The sequence below is a fragment of the Camelus ferus genome, chromosome 4, assembly GCF_009834535.1.
Source record: "Camelus ferus isolate YT-003-E chromosome 4, BCGSAC_Cfer_1.0, whole genome shotgun sequence".
NCBI classification, from domain to species: Eukaryota; Metazoa; Chordata; class Mammalia; order Artiodactyla; family Camelidae; genus Camelus; species Camelus ferus.
The window spans coordinates 69,005,332-69,023,639 of NC_045699.1; the positions used below are offsets into that span (position 1 = coordinate 69,005,332).

The following is an 18,308-nucleotide window of genomic DNA, read 5'->3' on the forward strand; positions in this document are numbered from 1 at the left end:
TGGGGCCCCTCACTGTGCTCCTGGCACACGGCAGGCATCTCTCTGGATCTGTTGGGCGACTGTATCTGAAGGGGCCCGGACTGCTGGAAACGCTCCCTGCCTCCAGTGAGCTGAGCCTTGGGCATAATTCCCCAGACAGGTTCTGTCTTTTCCGCCTGCCTTCCTCACCCAGCCTTTCCCCTTAGAACCTCTCCCCACCAGCCTCAGGAGCCTGCGGTGCTCACCCCTCCCCGGCTCCCGGGAAGTCGGGACCAAGCAGCTACTCCCCGTGCAATGGCCCAGAAAACACGGCTTGACTCAAGGCCAAGGCTTCTGAGGGCTGCAGTGTCCCCACACTCACTCCAGAAACACTCTGTCCCTTCGCTGCCATTCAGAAAGCATCATTTCAGGGAAGGCCAGTGGCCGGTTGTCAGAAGCTGCAGCCAGAATGGCCCCATCAGCTGCTGAGCAGGGCTGGCGAGAAGGGTGGGCATGCAGGGCTGCTGTGACCACCGGCCTCCAGTGCCAGCCGACCTGATCTGAGACCCGACATCTTGGGCCTGGGGGTGGGGAACGGGAACTACAGCTTCTCTCCCCCTCATTCTGAAGACCCAGGCCCCCACTTTCCAGCCCCTTCTCCTTTCTAAGATCCCCCTTATCTTCTCCCCTCCTCTGAGCTGCAGGCAGATCCCGAAGCTGCCTTCCATAATCCTCTCAAGACCTAGAGAGTCTCAGAGGATCAGAGCTGGAGAGGCAGAGGCCGAGGGGGACAACCTTCTTCTGAGGCCCCTTCTACCTTTGGAATGCAAAACCACTCAGGGCCTATCTGTAGGCCCAGTCCCACCCTGTGGCCCACCTCACCCAGACCAGGGCGCTTTCTAATCCTTGGTTGAGGCCCAGACAGGGGCAGACATTGGCCAGAGGTCACAGTTAATGGTGGCACCTAGGAGACTGGGACTCAAGTGTCCCCCTGCCTGCCCAGACACGACACTCCTAGAACACATCTTCTGGGCACCTGGTAAACAGCCAGCTGGGAGTGCTTTCTGGAAAGAAACTGGAAGGGAGCAGTTAAAAACCAGGGAGGAGATCAGAAATGGCTAATCCTGGATTAGCTGTGGGGATGGACCCAGGGTGTGGGGCTGAGGCAGAGGCCAGGGCGGCCCTATCCAAGGACAGAAGTGAGATGATGCAGGGGTGGGGGAGGGGCTGGGGCCCGGGATTGGCTTATCTCTGGGCAGGGAAGGGTTAAGTCCTCCGCCTCCCAGGCTCCGGCCACTCTCCCCTCCTGACCTTTCTCCTCTCCAGCATTGGGCACAGAACCCAGAGCCAGCAGAGCACCCTGCCTCGTCCTCATGGCCTGCCTGAGCCCCTCACAGCTTCAGAAGGTAGGGGCCTGCTGGGTGGGGACCCAGAAGGTCAGGTAAAGTGGGGAGGCCCTCCAGAGTTGGAGTAGTCCCCAGGAACTCAAATCCATCCCTTTACATTTTTCAGAAGAGGAAACTGGAGTGGTCAGTTCCCAATAACGACCCCTAACTAACGCACATGCAACCAGGGGTGTCCAGGCCACGGGACCTGGGGTGGGGTGAGAATGTGTATGTGCCAGAAATCAGGATAAAACACAGGATCTTGTCATCCAGGGACAGGGCAAGGGGATCTGGTAAGGGGTGGATGAGAAGATGCACCCACCCCACCCCACCTCTGACACACCCCTAGCCAGGGGTAGGTGGCTGGGGAACCACGTGTTCAAACTCTAAAGGCTAACCCATGGGAATGAGACCGAAGGAGACTTCAAAAACATGACCCTTGTTTGTTCCTGATGGCAAGGGAAAAATGCAAAAAAAAAAAAAAAAAAAAAAAAAAACAAAAACAAAAACAAAAACCAGAAAAGCACAAAAAAGAACATTTAAAACCACCTATAAATTCCAATGCTGAGACTTCATATTTTGGCTTACAGCCCTTGAATCTCTAAAGATCCATCAAAGTAACTGCCCTAATTAAGTGCTTGCCATGTTTTACAAAAGAGGCACTACTGTGCACCCCATCTGATAGTCTGAGAGGGCCAGAGAGAGCCAGAGAGGGGAAAGCAACTATGAAAGTTCCCACAAATTAGGGTATTAATATACATTTGGCTTTAGGGAAAAAAACTCACACTATATCTGGAACACACCCCCACGTCAGTAAATATTTTCCTATCAGCGGTGGTGCGTTCCAGGTAGATACACCGTACTTCGTTGACTTGTGGTAAGTTCACCTGGTTTGTTTGATGTACGTCTCCTTCCGTAGACTGCGAGTTCTGGGAGGCAGGCATTATGGCTGGCTTCTCATTACTGATTCTCCAGCTCCTAAAACCATGTCTGATGCATGGTAGATGCTGTCAATATTAGTTGAGTAAATGAATGAGATTGTATTCCCATGTGACCCAAGCCCACTGGAGGGTAAAGGTGGGGACACCTCCCCTTCTCCTTCTCCTTTCTTTCATTCAAGCAGCCAACACCGATTGTTCTTCACTGGGCGCTAGACCCCATGGCCAGGGAGGGGGACAGAACAATGAACAGGACACTTGGTCCTGCCTTCACACAGCTTCAGGTTTGGGGAGGGGTCAAATCAGTCTTCATAAAGAATGTCTGAGGGCAGGGGGAAGCCAAAGTCTCTTTCCTGCCTACAGTTCCAGGAGGATGGATTCCTGGTGTTGGAAGGATTCTTGTCTGCAGACGAGTGTATGGCCATGCAACAGAGGATCGGTGAGATAGTGGCCGATATGGATGTCCCTCTCCACTGCCGCACGGAATTTTCCACCCAGGAAGAGGAGCAGCTGCGAGCCCAGGTGGGTGTCTAGAGCAGTATGGATGGGACTTTGGTCTTTGATGAGTTCAGTCCCCAGCCAGAGCAGCAGCCTGGAAAGGTAGGGTCCCAAGGCCCACGGGCTCATTCTGGTAACGAATCAGATCCCTTCCATGTGTCTTCCATGTGTCTTCTCTGCATATTTCCTTCACTCCCTGCTATGAATGTATAAGGCCAGAGTTACTGCCCCCATTTGACAAGTGGGATAAATGAGGCTCAGCTCATTTGCCCCAAACTACACAGTTAGGGACTAACAGAGCCAATATTTGAACCCAGATCCGCCTGATACAAATTTCATGGTGTTACTGCTCTGCTGAATTTCCTTAGAAGGCCTCTTGCCACAAAGGGCCTCTGTGTCCAGCAACCCAGAATGAGCCAAGTGATTCTAAGGGGCCCACCTGGGTCATCCCTCAGTGAGACAAGGAACTCTGCTTCTTTTCCCCAGTGACCTAGTACGACTCAGTACAGTTTGAGATGGGTAAATTGAGACCCAGGGGCTCTCCCACACAGTTCTCTTAACCCTTCATAGTCTGAATTTATGAGCCTGCCTGCGACTGGGCCCCCAAGCCAAAACTGTGGTCCAGGCTCAAAAATGGGATTCACTCAAACTCATGGCAAGGAGCTTCTGCCCTCTGGTGGGCATGATGGGAATTACAGTGATTGGAAGGCAACCCAGAGGATGGGGACTTCAGAAGGAAAAAGGGTTACAGAAAGATTGTTTGCTCCAAACAGTCGGTTTCATTTGGCTGCATTGGTATTCAGTAAATATTCACTACTAAATATTCACTACTGATATGGTGAAAGACTTTGAAATGCGTATTAAAATTTTAAAAAATCAGTGGGTGTCCTGTCTAGCTCTCCTTTCCAGCTTTCCTGCACCTTTCATTGTCTTTGAGTGAGTTGACAGCTTTGTAAGTCACATAGAACTGATAATAACTCACATGATACTTGTCTATAGAAATGACTATTAACTGGGTCAGGTAGAATGCAATTATTGCCTTTGTGGCTAGATCAGTTTTGCACTGATCTGTAAATTCATTTCACTGTTTCTTATTACCTGTATTTGTGTGGTTCTTAGAATTCTTCTTTGGACCTGCTGCTGGTTCCCTTGTGAATTACCAAGTTAACTAACGTCTTTGACATGCATATAGCATCATTGTCTTTGATATTATTATCAATTCTGCATCCCAGACTTGTTTCCCTCACTCTGATCCTAGTGCAGAGGAGCTAAGAATGTTGGAAAAAAAAAAAAAAACCCTTTCAGTTTTCAGTGGGAAGGGCTTTGAAAGGGCCAGGTGGGTCTCTGAGTTGAGCCATGTAGGCACCCGTGACAGCAGTTGTGCACAAATTAGGGATGTCACCACAAAGGAAGAAACATATATGTGGTGATCAAGGGTGGCTGAAGCCACAAGGAAAACCTGGGGCATCTTCTGGAGCATCATTTCCATACGGTGCTAAGAAATTTAAAGCATGATGTTAAAATTAACAAGGAGAAGTTATGCAGGAAAAAGGAGAAGATTAGCAATAGCTTATATTTATCGAGCATTTAGCCATGCCCTCTCTGTGTGTTTGTCTCTGGCAGCAGTAGTAATAATAATATTATGATATTACTATAATAATAAAAAGCAGATACACACATGACAGCATATTCCAAGCACTGGTCTAGTGCTTTTTTTTTTTTTTTCCTTTTTTGGGGGGGCGGGAGGGATCATTTATTTATCTATTTCAGTGGAGGAACTGGGGACTGAACCCAGGACCTCATGCATGCTAAGCACCCACTCTATCACTGGGCTATACCCTGCCCCCTATTCTAGCACTTTATATGTACCAACACATAATCCCTACAATCTCACCCTATGAGACAGATGCCATTAATAACCTGTATATTTTATGAGGAAACTAAGCCCAGAGAGGTTTAGTGATATGGTTGTGGTCATAACCAGTCAGGGGCAGAGCTGGGATTTGAACCCAAGTATTCTAGCTTCAGGGTCTGTGTTCTCAGTCGTTATAAGGTTCAGCCTCTACCTGAAGCCTCCAACAGCCCGGGGGAGGTGAGTTCTATTATTATTTCCCCTTTTACAGATGAGGAAACAGAGGCTACCTGGGATCCAGGCCTGTTTGATCTAATACCTGTCACTCTTGCCCTGTTGAGCAGGAGTCGGGTGCCTTGTTAAGAGGTCTCCTAGAAATTCCATGCTTGTAGGTTCCAGCTGTGCTTCCAGGCACTTGGAGTTCCCGTTCACCATTTGTGCGGCAGTGGACAAGTTTGAGAAGCACCAGTGGAGTCTGCAGCTTTGGGGTTGGGGGGGGCACCTGAATCCTCTTCCCTCTCAGCCAGATCCACCTCTGCTCCCATCATGCTCTCTCAGTCCCTCTGATGTTCTCTCTCCACAGGGCAGCACAGACTATTTCTTGAGCAGTGGTGACAAGATTCGATTCTTCTTTGAGAAAGGTGTCTTTGATAAGAAAGGTTTGGAGCTGGAGCCCTAGAGGTGGGGGTGGCTAGACTTGGGTCTCTGTCCCCTGGGGCTGGGGGGTGGGCACTGAGACCAGCTGCCTTTACTGGTCTGCATCCTTGTGCCACAGGAAACTTCCTGGTCCCTCCGGAGAAATCCATCAACAAAATTGGCCATGGTAAGCAGAGGCTTGGGGGAAACTGAGGTCTGAAGAGTTTAAGGGCCTTACTCCAAAGTGCACAGTAAGTTTGTGGCCCAGCAAATGGCATTTCTGCATCTTATGATGCTAATTGCATGATTCTGCCACCATGGCACTGGGAACAGGAGTCCCCCTGAGCCCCCCACGCAGATGGGTGTGTGCAGACCCCTCAGCTCTCTACTGCCTGGCCTGGGGATGACTCAGGCACCAGGCACGTGGGGCTTCTGGGTCTCACTGCTTCCTGGAGCCTCCTTAAGGAGCACCTAACATGTTGACATGGACCTGTTCTGAGACCCCCAAAACCAATCTACAAAAACCTCTCTTTTTTTTTTTTCAGGATTATGTATTATCATTTATTTTATAGTTGCTTTTTAAACTTGAAGTTATATCATGGTAGCTTTGTTTTTGACAAATTGTGGTAAGATACAGATAAAATTTTTCATTGAAACCATTTTGAAGTGTACCGTTCAGTGGCAGGAAATAACGTTTGACCCTCACTTTTTGTAATAACAACAGTAGTAAACAGTGACTGCTCCGTGCCTGGCCCTGGGCTGCGGCTGCATGTCCATTCGCCCATGGGGTAATTGGAAGCCCAGGAGGCAGGGCCAGCCTTTTAGACCTGTTGTATGTGGAAGGGACTAAGGCTTATGGGACAGAAATGGGTGCTCAACGTGGCACAGAGTAAGCGGCAGTACCAAGCCTGCCACCTTGGAGTCCTTTGTCCCTTGAGGGGCAGGCAGTCAGGGCCAGAAGGACAGTAAAAAGGTCATGAGTGGGATGAAGGCCTCTGTGGGGCCCCTTCCTTGATTATAAACTAGCAGAAAGCTTAATGCACATAAAATCGGTGAGAATATCAAAGTGCGGCCTGACCTGGGTGCCCAGGCCTAGGCGTGGGAGGGACGCATGGGGTCTGGGGACTGGCTCATCAGTCCCCCTCTGTCCTGCAGCTCTGCATGCCCATGACCCTGTCTTCAGGTGTGTCACACACTCCCCCAAGGTGCAGGTGAGCAGAGGTGTCGGTGAGGGTGGGTGGCTGGGCCAGATATGAATGCGGGTGGGCCGGCAGTGTGACCTCTGCCTCCTTCCAGGCCTTGGCCAGAAGTCTGGGCCTCCAGATGCCGGTGGTGGTACAGAGTATGTATATCTTTAAGGTGAGCTCCCCATCCTCCCCAGGCCTTGGTTTACCCTCTGTAAAATGGGCACAGTGCTTATACCAAGCCTCTCCTTACATCGGCCACAAGCTGCTTCCCTGAAGAATTTTTAAGTTGGTTGGATAACATGTAAAATTGGTCCCCTCTGATGAGGGTGCTGGGCACTTAACTCAGGTTAAAATTTGGTGGCAGAAAGGAAGGGGATCCCAGGGCTGCCTCCTCCCTTAACTGGCTATTGAAATGCTCTGCTCCCAACTTTCAAGGGCCAGCTCAGTGCCACCTCCTTCAAGAAGCCTTCCAGCTCCCTTGGGAAGAGAGGACCAATCCCTGACCTTGGAGCCCAGAGGCCTAACTGCTGGCCTGCGCCCCAGGCTCTCCTGCCGCCCCTCACTTCTGTCTTGCATTCTTGCGAGGCATACGTGTGCTCAGACTGGAAGCATCCCCAGGCAGGGTGGTTTTCCGCTTTGCAGCCCTCCTGGGCCCAGCACACAGTAGGTGCTGGATAGCTAGGTGCTGAGCTGGAATCCTTGGAGGGAAACACCCGTGGCCGGGGAATAGCACCCCGCTCAGATGACTCAGAGCAGCCCCTGTGCCTCCTGCTGTCCCCAGCCGCACCCAGCCCTTCTCTCTCTCTTGCAGCAACCTCACTTTGGGGGCGAAGGTGAGCCAAGAAGCAGGCTGGGGGGCCCAGCAAAGGCCTGGTGGGAGATCTGGGACTTCAGCGATTGTCAGGTCTTCAGGGGGAGGGATGGCACTTGCTGTGATGTCCAGGGGTGAGAGCCTGGGCTGGGGAGGGGGGAGAAGCCACGCCACTTTCTGTGCCTTCCCAAGTGGATTGGGAGGGCATCCTGGAGCCCTTGAAACAGTGGTTGACCCTGGCAGCAAAGCCTAGTTGGTTAAAAATACAGATTCCTGGGCCCCATTCCCGAGCTCTTGAGTCAGGAGGGTGGCAAGGGGCTGGGAATCTGTATTTTAACAAGTTCCCTAGGGGACTGATTCAGCATAGAAGTTGCTTATCTAATTACAAACCCCACAGGATACACAGACACCCTTTCCAGCCTCCCCCGTGGGTGATGATCCATCTCTCTCCAGTACCTCCAGGGACAGAGGGCTCACCCGCTGCAGGCAGCTCTTTCTTTCCTTGCATGAGCATACATCAGCCCCCTTGTGAGGTCCCCTCCTCCCTGCCATTCAGCCTGAGGACAGTCTCCTGGAGGGGTGACCGTCCCCTGCCTGAGCCTTCTCTGTTCAGTTCAGCACCCCCATTTCCTCCAGCCATTCCTCCTCCAAATGCTTCCCCCAAATTAGGACACCTTCATCTGGACACTGTCTGGAGTGTCAAAGCTCCTCTTAAAGTTTGGGGCTCAGAAACACATAGTTCCTAAACACATAGGAACCAGGCGAGATCAGCACCCTCTTTTGTCATTACAGACTAAGGTGCTCTGTTCAGCGGTCCTCCACCTTGCCTGGGCCCCAGCATCACGCAGGGGATGTTTACAGTGTAGGTGCTCAGTCAGTGCCCCTCCTCCCTTCACACCCAACTTTCCAGTCTTACACCACTGGTGGCGCACACTGCATCATCTGGTGGCTGGAGGTGCTGTCCCTGGTTAAGGATAGTGGCTTTAGTTACGTGGCTGGAATTAAACACTAGCAGCTGCTTTTTAGCCAGAATTCCTACACTGGGCCCTGTACGAAGCACTTTTCGTAAACCGTCTCATGGAATCCTCCAGCAACCCCACAAGGTTAGGTCATCACGGGGGCTACTTTGTGGTTTAGGAAATTGAAGCTTTGAGAGGTGAAATCTCTTGCCCAGAATCTCTGGGCCAGGAAGTGGTGAAATTCTAACTGATCACAGGAGGCTGGGCCTGGAGGGTCCTGAGAGGACTGAGGAGGGAATAGAAAAGGCCAAGGTGAGGTGGGACTGGGGTCCTCATGCCCAGGTGGGCCTGCTGCAGTCACCCCTCACCAGGACGCCTCCTTCCTGTACACGGAGCCCCTGGGCCGGGTGCTGGGTGTGTGGATTGCGTTGGAGGATGCCACACTGGAGAACGGCTGCCTCTGGTTCATCCCTGGCTCCCACACTGGTGAGGACATCTGTCTCTCCCTGCCCACTCGTCCCCCATGCCTCATGGGGGAGGGACCCGGCGGGGGATAAAAAGGGAGGCTAAAAGCCCCATCTTGGCCTGCAGGGGGAGTGTCTAGAAGGATGGTCCGGGCCCCTGCTGGCTCAGAGCCTGGCACCAGCTTCCTTGGGTCCGAGCCAGCCCGGGATAACAGCCTCTTTGTGCCCACACCAGCGCGGAGAGGTAGGTGGGGCACAGAGGGCGCAGAGGAGGGCCCAGAGGCCATGGCCGGGGCTCTGTGCTTGCTCTGACCACCCAGTTCACCTGAGAGTTGTAAAGTCAGAGTGAGAGAAGGTCGGGTTGGTTGGGCACTGGGAAGACTGAAAGCTGTGTGATGAACAGCAGGGTCTCCCAGATCAGGCTGGAATCCAGATGCTGCTACTTCCGGACTGTCTCTTTGGGCAAATTTAATATTTTGGGGGTTTTTTTGGGGGGAGGGTTGGTAATTAGGTCATTTATTTAACTTTGTCTTTTTATGGAGGTACTAGGGATTAAACCCAGGACCTCATGCATGCTAAGCATGCACTCTACCACTGAGCTATACCCTCCCCTCGTCTTGGGGCGAATGACTGAGACTTCCTGAGCCTCCGTTTCCCCAGACATAAAGTGGGGAAGCCAGAGAGATGACAAGGAAGGTGGTGCACAAGTGCTCACAAATGCTGGCTGTCAGCACTCCCTTACTTTTTAAAAAGGGAGACTGAGCCCTAACTCCAAGTTCATGGGTGAGGCCCCAGCTGGCTGGCACGGGACAGAGAGCTTCTGCCTGGTTCTGCAAATACCATGGAAGGGGATGCCCTTGCTTAGCCTTGCTAAGGGCACAGGCCACAGCAGAAGGGACTTGATCCCAGGGGAACCTACATCCAACAGCATAAGCCTCTCATGCTGGGGCAGGCTGCAGGCCCAAGCTTCCAGGGATGGGAATGCGGATGAATAGGCCACAGCACTGCTTGAGGGAGGAGGGTGCCCACCATGTCCCTTCCTGCCCTGAGTGCTCTCCTGACCTTCTGCGTCCCCACCAGGGGCCCTCGTCCTAATCCATGGCGAAGTGGTGCACAAGAGTGAGCAGAATTTCTCCGACCGCTCGCGCCAGGCCTATACTTTCCACATCATGGAGACCGCCGGCACCGTCTGGAGCCCGGAGAATTGGTAGGTGGCGGGGTGTGTGTTTGTTCCAGACAGTCTCCCGAAGAGGTCCTGGAGGCTGGGAGCAGTGCTACCGGCACCTCAAGGCATCTCCCCATCCTCTGCAGGCTCCAGCCGACAGCCGAGCTGCCCTTTCCCCCGCTGTACACCTGAAGGCCCTCTCAGGGCCGGGATGCTGTCCCCTCCTTGGGGAAGCTGTGGGCTGCCAACACCAGCGCCTCACCTGACCACCCGGCTGCAGCCGGGAAGCCGCATCTCCCCTCCTGGGCTTTCCTTCTGCCAGTGTCTGTGCAGACAGGCAGGCACGAGGTGGCTGCCAGGCAGCAGGAGTCCGGGCGGGGTGCCTTTCCTGCGATCTCTGTCTCTGCCTCCCCCTGCCCCAACATGACTTCCCCCTCGAGGCGGCCTCTCAGCCATGAAAGGGTTCTGGCTGCTTCTCTGCCGGCTTCTTACCCTCCTCTCCTCTCAGATGAAACTCGTGCTTATTACAGCATGAGACACTGAATAAAAATGCCTTCGGAACGCAGCGTCTTGACCCTCCTTTCCCAAGCAGCCTTGCACTCGAGAGTCCGGCTGCAAATCATCCCAGATGCCCCAGCCCTGCCTGGTGAGGTCTGCATCATGTTACTAATAGTCAGTAACGTTAGTAGGCATTCATGGTGCTAAGAGTGTTACATACTTTATCTCACTGGATCCTCACACCTTTGAGGTAGGTGCTCTTACCTTCTGTGCTTACAGATGAAGAAGCTGGCACAGGAAGGTTAAGTGACTTGCCCAAGTCACACAGCTGCCCAGGTGTTCAGAGGTCAGCCGGATCCCAAGCCTGTGCTTCCAAACTCTACGCTCCCAGTCCTCCTTTCCTGGGTGTGTGTGTGTGCAGGGGGGAAGGAGACCAGGGCCTGGAATCCATTCTTAGATTCTGCTCTGGCTCTGTGACCAACTCGCTTTCCCACTTCAGGCCAGGCCCTTCTCTCTTGGCTCGTTTTGCCACCTCTATGATCAGGGGGCTGGATGAGGACCTGTACAGGTCCCTCCTGCTGGGGCATGCTGGGCAGGCACCCAGACCTGCAGGAACAACTACCAAATCCAAAACCTGCTGAGCTGGCGTTCGACCCAGAAGTTGCAAACTGGGGGCCACCAGCCGATTTCACAGTGCAGAAGTGTTCTGTCTGGGCCTCAGCATTAACAACAAAAAAAACTTTTTAAAATTGGGAGATTTCACTTAATGATCCAGGTTTCTAAGCTTCCTCGAAGGAGCAGGTCAATGGCCCGGACCTGTGGTCTACCCTAGGCGACGACTGACTGGAGCTGCCTCCTTAGAGGCCGTTGTGCTCTCGGCTTCCCTTCCCCACCCTCTTTCATTGCGTTACCTGCCTGGCCTCAGCAGCCTTATAAATTTCTGACCCTGATATCCAGCCCCCACTGTATATGTGGACAAACCAAGGCCACCCGGGGAGTCAGTGAGGCAAAGTCTGTCCTCTTCCCTAACATGCTGCTACCTCCTACAGCAAGCAGTAGTGGGGAGCCGGAGCAAAGAGAAGGGTTTGTTCAGTCTCCTTTGGGCCCAAAAGGAATGTCCTAGTACTGTCTTTGGAGGGGAATGGCTTGGCAGTGATGCCCAGGCAGAAGCACAGGCTCCCTGGAGCTTAGCTCCTGGCTTCTGCTTTGGTGGGCCAAAGTTCTCATCTCTTCCTCCTAGGCCCCTCCCTGTCAGGCTGGCCTTTAGAAACCTGCTGTGCTGTCTTCTCGCTGATGGGAGATGTCCATCCATTCAGTGAAGGTCTACTGAGTTCCTGCTATGTGCCAGGCAGGCTGTGCTGGCACTGGGGGCTGTGGTGGGGAACCAGGCAGACCTGGACTCCATCCTCCCAGAGAGCAAGGCTGGAGCATGGGTCCTTCCCTGCCGGAGAGCGATTCTGAACTCTCAGTAAACTTCACTGGCCCCCCTGGCTCTAATTTCTTAGAAGCCACAGAAGAGATAAACACAGGTGTGTACGTGACTGGAGTGTGACAAGTCTCAGGAGGGAGCCCTTGACAAGAGCCCTGTGCTGTCTGGCCTGTAAATCAGCACCACTCAGCCAGGCAGCAGAGACCGTGAGGCAGGGTAGGGGTTGGCTGAAACAGGTAGTCAGCCCAGGGTGGGATCCTCTTTCTCCAGCCCTTCCAGGGATGCCCCAAGCCCATCCCACCTCTCCCCTTCAGCTCTTCCTAGCCCAAACGGGAGAAACCACACACACCTGGCTATTTTCCTCTTGGATTCTTCTCCAAATGAAATCAGTGGAGTAAGATCATTCTGGTCTCCAAGTACAACCCACATAACCCTTTGGCTTGCTTGGCTCTTTGCTGAGATGACAACTGGCCTTGGGTAACAATGACACTTTCCCTTACTGACTGCTCATTATGTGCAGGCCCTGGGCTGGAAATTTCACACATGTTATCTTATCAGATCCTCACAGTACCCTGTGAGGTGTAGGCTCTTACTATTCCCATCTTGCAGACAGTAGAATTGAGGGCAGAGTGATTACACAACTCACACAGTTAAGAAGTGGTACAGCCAAAGATTCTGACCAGATGAGTCTGACACCAAAACCTGAAGCGTTAACCACTATGCCCTACTGCCTCCATTGTCCACTCCAGACCCTTGAGGACGGCAAGGTGAGGGGGGCCCTGCAGCACACTCAAGCTTTTTGAACTGTTGCACTATCCTTTAAGCCTTTTTGCTTTTTAAGTATCAGCAAAACTAAAACCAGGAGAGCTTTGATTTTTATTTTAAATCCTATTCAACTGAAAAAATTAAATCTGCTTCTCAGTCCTTGGCTCTTCCTGCCTAAGTGGCTGGCTGCTGTGGGGACCATTCATCCTCCCCATGTTCCTGTTTCCTCCATTGCTGCTGCACAGCAGCTAGGCCATAAGCAATATCAGGAGGTAGAGAGGCAAAAGGAGATTGTCTATCTGCGTAGTGTAGGCTTCCAGGAGTGACACGGTGCTGATGGACCCCAAAATCCAAGCATAACTGTAGTTTAGGTCCACTCCACTGTCAAAGATTAAGATCAGAGCTACAGAAATGATCTGGGCAAATATAGATGTCATGGTCCCCTCAAAAGTCTTTTTGGTTCCAGGCCAGCGAATCTCCCCCATGGTGCTGCCAAATATGGAGGCCACAGTGTCACCTACACCAACAGCCAGGACACCTGCATAGGGGACTAGAGCCCTCGCTCCCCCTAAGCTACCGTTTTGTGTGCAGGGTCTGGGGACTAGCCAAATGGGAAGAGACATGCCTAGAAGCAGGTAGATGTGGGTCAGGATGAGTGGTCCACTGTCTCGTTCATCCAGGAAGAGGGACAGGAGGCTCCGCAGAGTGTGGCCCAGGGGCTTGATGCGGAAGTAGCGCACATACTCCAGGAAGATGAAGACTGCTAGACATACGGTGGCGGCCACGTAGAGCAGTGGCCGGTCAAAGATGATACCTGGAATGTAGGTGGCTACTACAATGAAGTGGAAATACTTCCGTGCAATGGTAGGGGCTTGGTGCTTCTTGGAGTCAGAAGATGACCGCTTGGCATTCTGGTATAGCACCACCAGACAGGCCAAGGTGGCCAGCAGAGACCAGTAGGCTAGGAGGTAGACTCGGGTCTCTGTCTGGAAGAGGAACTGAAAAAGCCAGAGCAGGGGGTTCCTGCGGATGAGCCGGTGCAGCCAGGGCAGGACCACGCCAAGGCCCAGCACACAGGTCATGAGGTGGAAGAAGATGGAGGAGGCCCAGGTGCCTGAGTCCATAAAAACAAAGAGGGTGCTGAAGAAGATGCCCATGAGCACCATCCCTACCAGTACGACCAGCAGGAAAAAGTCCACCGGGTCCCCCTGGCTTTCCACCACAGTCAGAGAGCGTTTGATGAGCTGGTTGAGCATGAAGCTGATGCCACCCAATACCAGCAGTGCCTCTCCAGGGGTGAAGCAGCGGGGCAGCAGATACAGCAGGATCATGTTGAGGTAGACGAAGATCAGCAGGACCTCCAGGACCTCGATCACCTCACCTACACTCAGTGAGTGCTTCATGATATAAATGATGACACCTCCAGCCAAGCCTGAGATGACACAGGTGTTGGTGGGTACTGGGCGAGTGATGCCCAGTGCCAGTACTGATGAGAAAAGAGCCACTGCCATGCCAGTGGCCGCCACCACAATTCCAAAGCGCTCAAAGTATGGGTTCCCCGCAGTCTGGCAGCGCTCCTTCATCACCAGCCCGAGCAACGGCATGACCACTGAGGCGGGCAGTAGGCCACTGTTTGCCGACGTTCGGAACTGGAAAACAGCGCTTCCCTGCTGTAGCAGCCGGTCCCATTTGTATTGGACGTAGAAGGCCTGCACTGCGAGGGCCACAGCGCACCACGAGTAGCGATCCCACACGGCTGCGTGGATGCTCAGCACCACTACGAACACCACTGCTGCCTCTGCCAGCACCGACCCGCTTAGAGGAGCCCCGGACCCAGGGGCCGGCGGAGCGCACTCTCGAGTCATCTCTCTAGACCTGGGACCGCGGGAAACCGGGGTGACAAGGGACGCTTTGGACTCTCGGCCGCTTAAGCCCCGCCAGGCAGACAGCGGTAGCTTCACCCAGCCAGGACCTCTCTCCGTTCTCCAGTTGCGAGAACTCTCTGCCGCCTGGGAGCTTCCCACCTACGGCGCAGACGTCTGCCCTCGGCCGTCTGCCTCACTGCCTCCGCCGCCCTCGCCCGGGTTTCCTCACCTCTCTGGGCATCGCCATTTTAACCCCGCCCCGCCTTCACGTGACGAGAAGCCCCTTCCACGCCCTGGAGGCGCGTGGTCACGTGGGCGTGGCGTCTGGGGGCGGGGCTGGGGCGCGCGCGCGCGCGAAGATGGCGGCGGCCGCCGATGATCCGTGTGTGAGGTGCGGAGCGGGCCGACTCGGCGGGGGTGGTTGTGAAGCGGCGGGTCCAAGCAGAGCTGAAGCTGGGCGGGAGTTAGGGGCGTGATGTGGCGGCGGTGGCCGGGCGAAGGCCGGCTAGATGGACAGGCGCCGGGACAGGAGGCAGTTACGTCCAAACGGTCCCCGCGCGCGGAGATCTGAGGCGACTTGTCCGAGAAGGGGGACGGTGCCTCACCCCTTCTCTCGGCGCCGGCCTCCCGTCTCTTCACCCAGTCCCTTTCCTTTCCTCCCCTCTCCCCTCGGGGCGTCCCCCGGCGCCCCCCCACTCCCACCCCGCGCTTCCTGTCCGGCGCGACGGGGCGCCTCGCGGTCGCCCGGGGGAGCCCCTACCGCGTCCCCGCTGCAGCCTCCGGTGCCGGGTCCGGCGGCGCTCCCCAGGTTCCGTCATGTGCTCTCGTTGGGAGGCCTGTTTCGGGCGTCGCCGAGCCACCTCCCGGCAATTTCTGCCCTCTTTTTCGCCGCTCAGTCTTTCATTCATCCATCTATTCATTTTTTCACGCCCTGATTTCGTTAGCCGACATTCTGGGTACGGTACTGGGCTTTGGGGACGGGAAGATAAAATATTAGAAAGAAAGAGACAGTTCTTACTTCGACAGTGCGTACTGGCGCCAGACACTGGCGACGCGCTTTCTTTCCTGTGCGTTATCTCATTGACTCCCACAACTCCCTCCGTGAGGCACCTTGAATTGTGCAGATGACTCACAAACCCAACTCAGACCTGGCTGAGGGGTAAAGTGAGGATTCAGCCAGAAGTGTGTCCGACTCCGAAGCTTAAACCAGATCACCATGCACTCCATCGTTCATTTAAAAGCTCGAAGTGTCGTCCCTTTTCCCTACCACCCTCCTGCCTCCCCTTCCCTGTCACTTGTACCCTGTGCCAGCAGTGTTTCCCCACTTTTTTGTTTTGTCCAATACTGTAGCCTCAGCACCCAGAAGAGCACATAACAGGCTCTCAGTCAATATTTATTACAGGTATCGTCCATGTTCTCTGATACCACTTGCCTTCACCTCTCTGCTCAAGTGAGATTTTCTGCTTTGGCATTTCCACTGAACTACTTCTGAAGCTTGTGAGGACCAGTTTGCTTTTCCTCCTTTGCTGTTTCGTGTTAGCTCTTATATGGAGCAGCATTGTGGCCACTGTGCCCTCCTTTTCTTAGGCTTATCTTATAGTCATTGCGGAACTCTGATAAAGTTCCTCTCCTGCAGGGTAAGACGTTCTTTAATGAAAGAGGACAAGGGAAAGAAAACTACTAATTTGCCTGAAAGATTCTTTCTTCATCCTGGGGAAACTACCAAACTCATACCTGAAGATGGAAGAAATGGCACTAGGAGTTCTAGGCTCTGCTTTGCTCATAGACTATTTTAGGAGTTTGCTTTCTTTCTTTTCTTTTCTTTCTTTTTTTTCCTTTTCTTTCTTTTTGTGCTGGAAGGCACGTTGTAACGATTGAGATTATACTGAACAGTAGCCTTCTGTTTGAACTGTCTAGAGGTTTGGACTAAGAGAAAACTTTCCCTGATGCCTGCTGATTTGCAGATGACAACAGGCAGGTCACTTTATCATTTGAGTCTGTTTCTCCAAATGTGAGTCTTTTTCAGAGTGGTATTGAGGTGGCTCTGAAACATGTAAGAAGGTGTATGTTAATATGGACTGGCACTAAGGGGAAAAAAAGACAAAATATGAGTTGGCACTAGTTAAAAATGCAATAATACTCAACTCAGGGTTTTGGGAAACTCACTGAAGGTTTGGCGGAAAGGTTGAATATTGGCATTTTGGGGGGTATCTGTTGTGTTCTTCAGTTAATATGTGCTTAAAAACAACTGTGGTTTGAAAAACTTGCTGCTTAGCTTAAATCTCAGTTCTCACTAAAGAGGTGTGCTTCATCGGGATTCACAGCATCCATGGGCAGTGGCCTCTTTTATTCATGATTTCCATGTCAAATATTCTGTGTTTCTCAGAAGAACTATATCAGAGTTGGTTGGCTGTGTCTCAGGCTTTCTATCAAAAGGACTCAATTGTTAAGACAATTATTTCTGACCTCCTGGTAGCTTTTATCCAAAGGTTTCCAACCACATGGATCTCTCTAAGGAAGATAATTTCCAGTTTCCATTAACATCAGCTCTTTTAGGAATGGAGTTCCTTGTCTGCTACAACATTGGACTGGAAGTCAATAATTTTTTTTTATCTTCACTTTTGAGGAAAATTATTCAATTTCTGTGCCTTAGTTTCTCCCCAAAACACTTAGTTCAAATTATGTATTGTGCAGATAAATGGGAGACACTAGCACTTACATCATTTCTTGAAAATATGTGTGAAAGATGTTACCCTGAGGCTTGAGTTGGACATCACAGTTCCAGCCATGTCTGTTGTGTCTTGAGAATCAGCTGCTCAAACCTCAGGTCTCAATTTGAGGTGAAGTCCTTCATCGATTCCTGGATCACGTCCCAGTGATCTCTCTCATCTCTGACTTTTTTCTGTCCTGTATGGTTCTATTCTTTTGTTAGGATCAGGTACTTTCTACTCTTTGCTGATTATGTAAGGTATGTTTACTGTCCTTTGTCATTCCCGACACTAGTGAGCACCCTGAAGATCTCAGATTTATTTGTATCCCCTTTATTCCTAGACCATAAATGTGTAGACATTGAGGAACCTGTTTAACACTCATTTCCACAAGGATTCCCTTCCTGATAAACTACCATTTTCTCCTTTATTCTACCTTCTCTTGGCACTTCTGCATATATTTGTTTTTTAGTTTTTGTGTTCCAACTAGATTGCAGGTCTAAAAGGGACTCATATCATTCTTATTCTTTAATATTTGCCCATCAGCATGTATTTTTTGAGCCTCTTTGTGTTAGGGTATGATCTACCGTTGTAGGACTGAAAGCTTAACCTCAGTCTTTGCCTACTTACAGTGTCAATTCTTGGGTGCAACTTTTTAAAAAAAATTTTTAATACAATTTTTAAAGGTTATTTTCCATTTATTCTTGGGTGCACCCTGAAGCGGTGTAATGTAATGATCAAACCCTGGAGTCATGCCAACCTGGATTCAAGCTCTGGCTCCATTATAAATTAGCTTTGTGGTCTTAGGTAAGTTACTTAACCACTCTGAAACCTTAGTTTCCTAATGAAATAATGGAGGCAATAACAGTCTTTGCCTCATTGGTAAATTGAAATATTCAATAAGACAAAGCATTAAGGACTGATTTAGCACAGCGTCTTACATAACTGCTCAATAAATGTTGGCTAATCTTATCACACTCATTTTTAATAAACATTGTTTTTGATACCTTATAACAAAAAGACCATAATATGACATGGCTTTGTGAATGAGGATGAGTTCCTAAAGAAATAACTAATTCCTTTTTCTTTTGAGTAGTAAAAGTTACTGCTTCACTTTAGGTCACTGATCTTTAATCTTGTTTAGTAGCAGCATCTTTTTCTCCCCAATCCCTCATCGCCCCCCCCCCAAA

The 18,308-nt window shown here is 51.7% G+C and overlaps 3 protein-coding genes across 4 annotated transcripts in view; 2 read left to right on the forward strand and 1 right to left on the reverse strand.

Moving 5' to 3' along the window:
- Window positions 1–1,284: 1,284 nt before the first annotated feature.
- Window positions 1,285–10,419, forward strand: PHYHD1 (phytanoyl-CoA dioxygenase domain containing 1). 2 transcript variants are annotated; one of them, XR_004319522.1, is made up of 11 exons: window positions 1,285–1,364; window positions 2,645–2,803; window positions 5,215–5,290; window positions 5,407–5,454; window positions 6,423–6,478; window positions 6,564–6,626; window positions 7,266–7,358; window positions 8,582–8,710; window positions 8,816–8,932; window positions 9,769–9,895; window positions 10,000–10,419. XR_004319522.1 is itself a non-coding variant. In XM_006181909.3 (11 exons), exons 1-11 carry the CDS (start codon window positions 1,332–1,334, stop codon window positions 10,043–10,045), a joined length of 876 nt encoding a protein of 291 aa, XP_006181971.1. In that variant the 5' UTR covers window positions 1,285–1,331; the 3' UTR covers window positions 10,046–10,418. The 2 variants fall into 2 exon arrangements, 1 of the variants encoding a protein (XP_006181971.1); XM_006181909.3 differs by having other exon boundaries at window positions 7,266–7,287; window positions 10,000–10,418.
- A 2,194-nt stretch (window positions 10,420–12,613) lies between these two features.
- On the reverse strand, window positions 12,614–14,690 carry DOLK (dolichol kinase). The gene has a single exon (XM_006181911.2). It carries the CDS (start codon window positions 14,408–14,410, stop codon window positions 12,794–12,796), a length of 1,617 nt encoding a protein of 538 aa, XP_006181973.1. The 5' UTR covers window positions 14,411–14,690; the 3' UTR covers window positions 12,614–12,793.
- A 79-nt stretch (window positions 14,691–14,769) lies between these two features.
- Window positions 14,770–18,308, forward strand: part of NUP188 (nucleoporin 188) — a 41,913-nt gene continuing 38,374 nt past the window's right edge. The window contains exon 1 of the mRNA XM_032478592.1: window positions 14,770–14,801. Within this exon, the coding sequence (XP_032334483.1) occupies window positions 14,770–14,801 (32 nt within the window). The remainder of the gene's footprint in view (window positions 14,802–18,308) is intronic.

Bases quoted from the DNA above. Each gene is read 5' to 3' on its own strand.
- PHYHD1 (XM_006181909.3), top strand. From the start codon at position 1,332: ATGGCCTGCCTGAGCCCCTCACAGCTTCAGAAG. The intron at 5,291-5,406 runs GTTTGGAGCTGG...CTTGTGCCACAG, and splicing joins AGGTGTCTTTGATAAGAAAG to GAAACTTCCTGGTCCCTCCG. The intron at 8,711-8,815 runs GTGAGGACATCT...CTTGGCCTGCAG, and splicing joins CATCCCTGGCTCCCACACTG to GGGGAGTGTCTAGAAGGATG.
- DOLK (XM_006181911.2), bottom strand. From the start codon at position 14,410: ATGACTCGAGAGTGCGCTCCGCCGGCCCCTGGGTCCGGGGCTCCTCTA.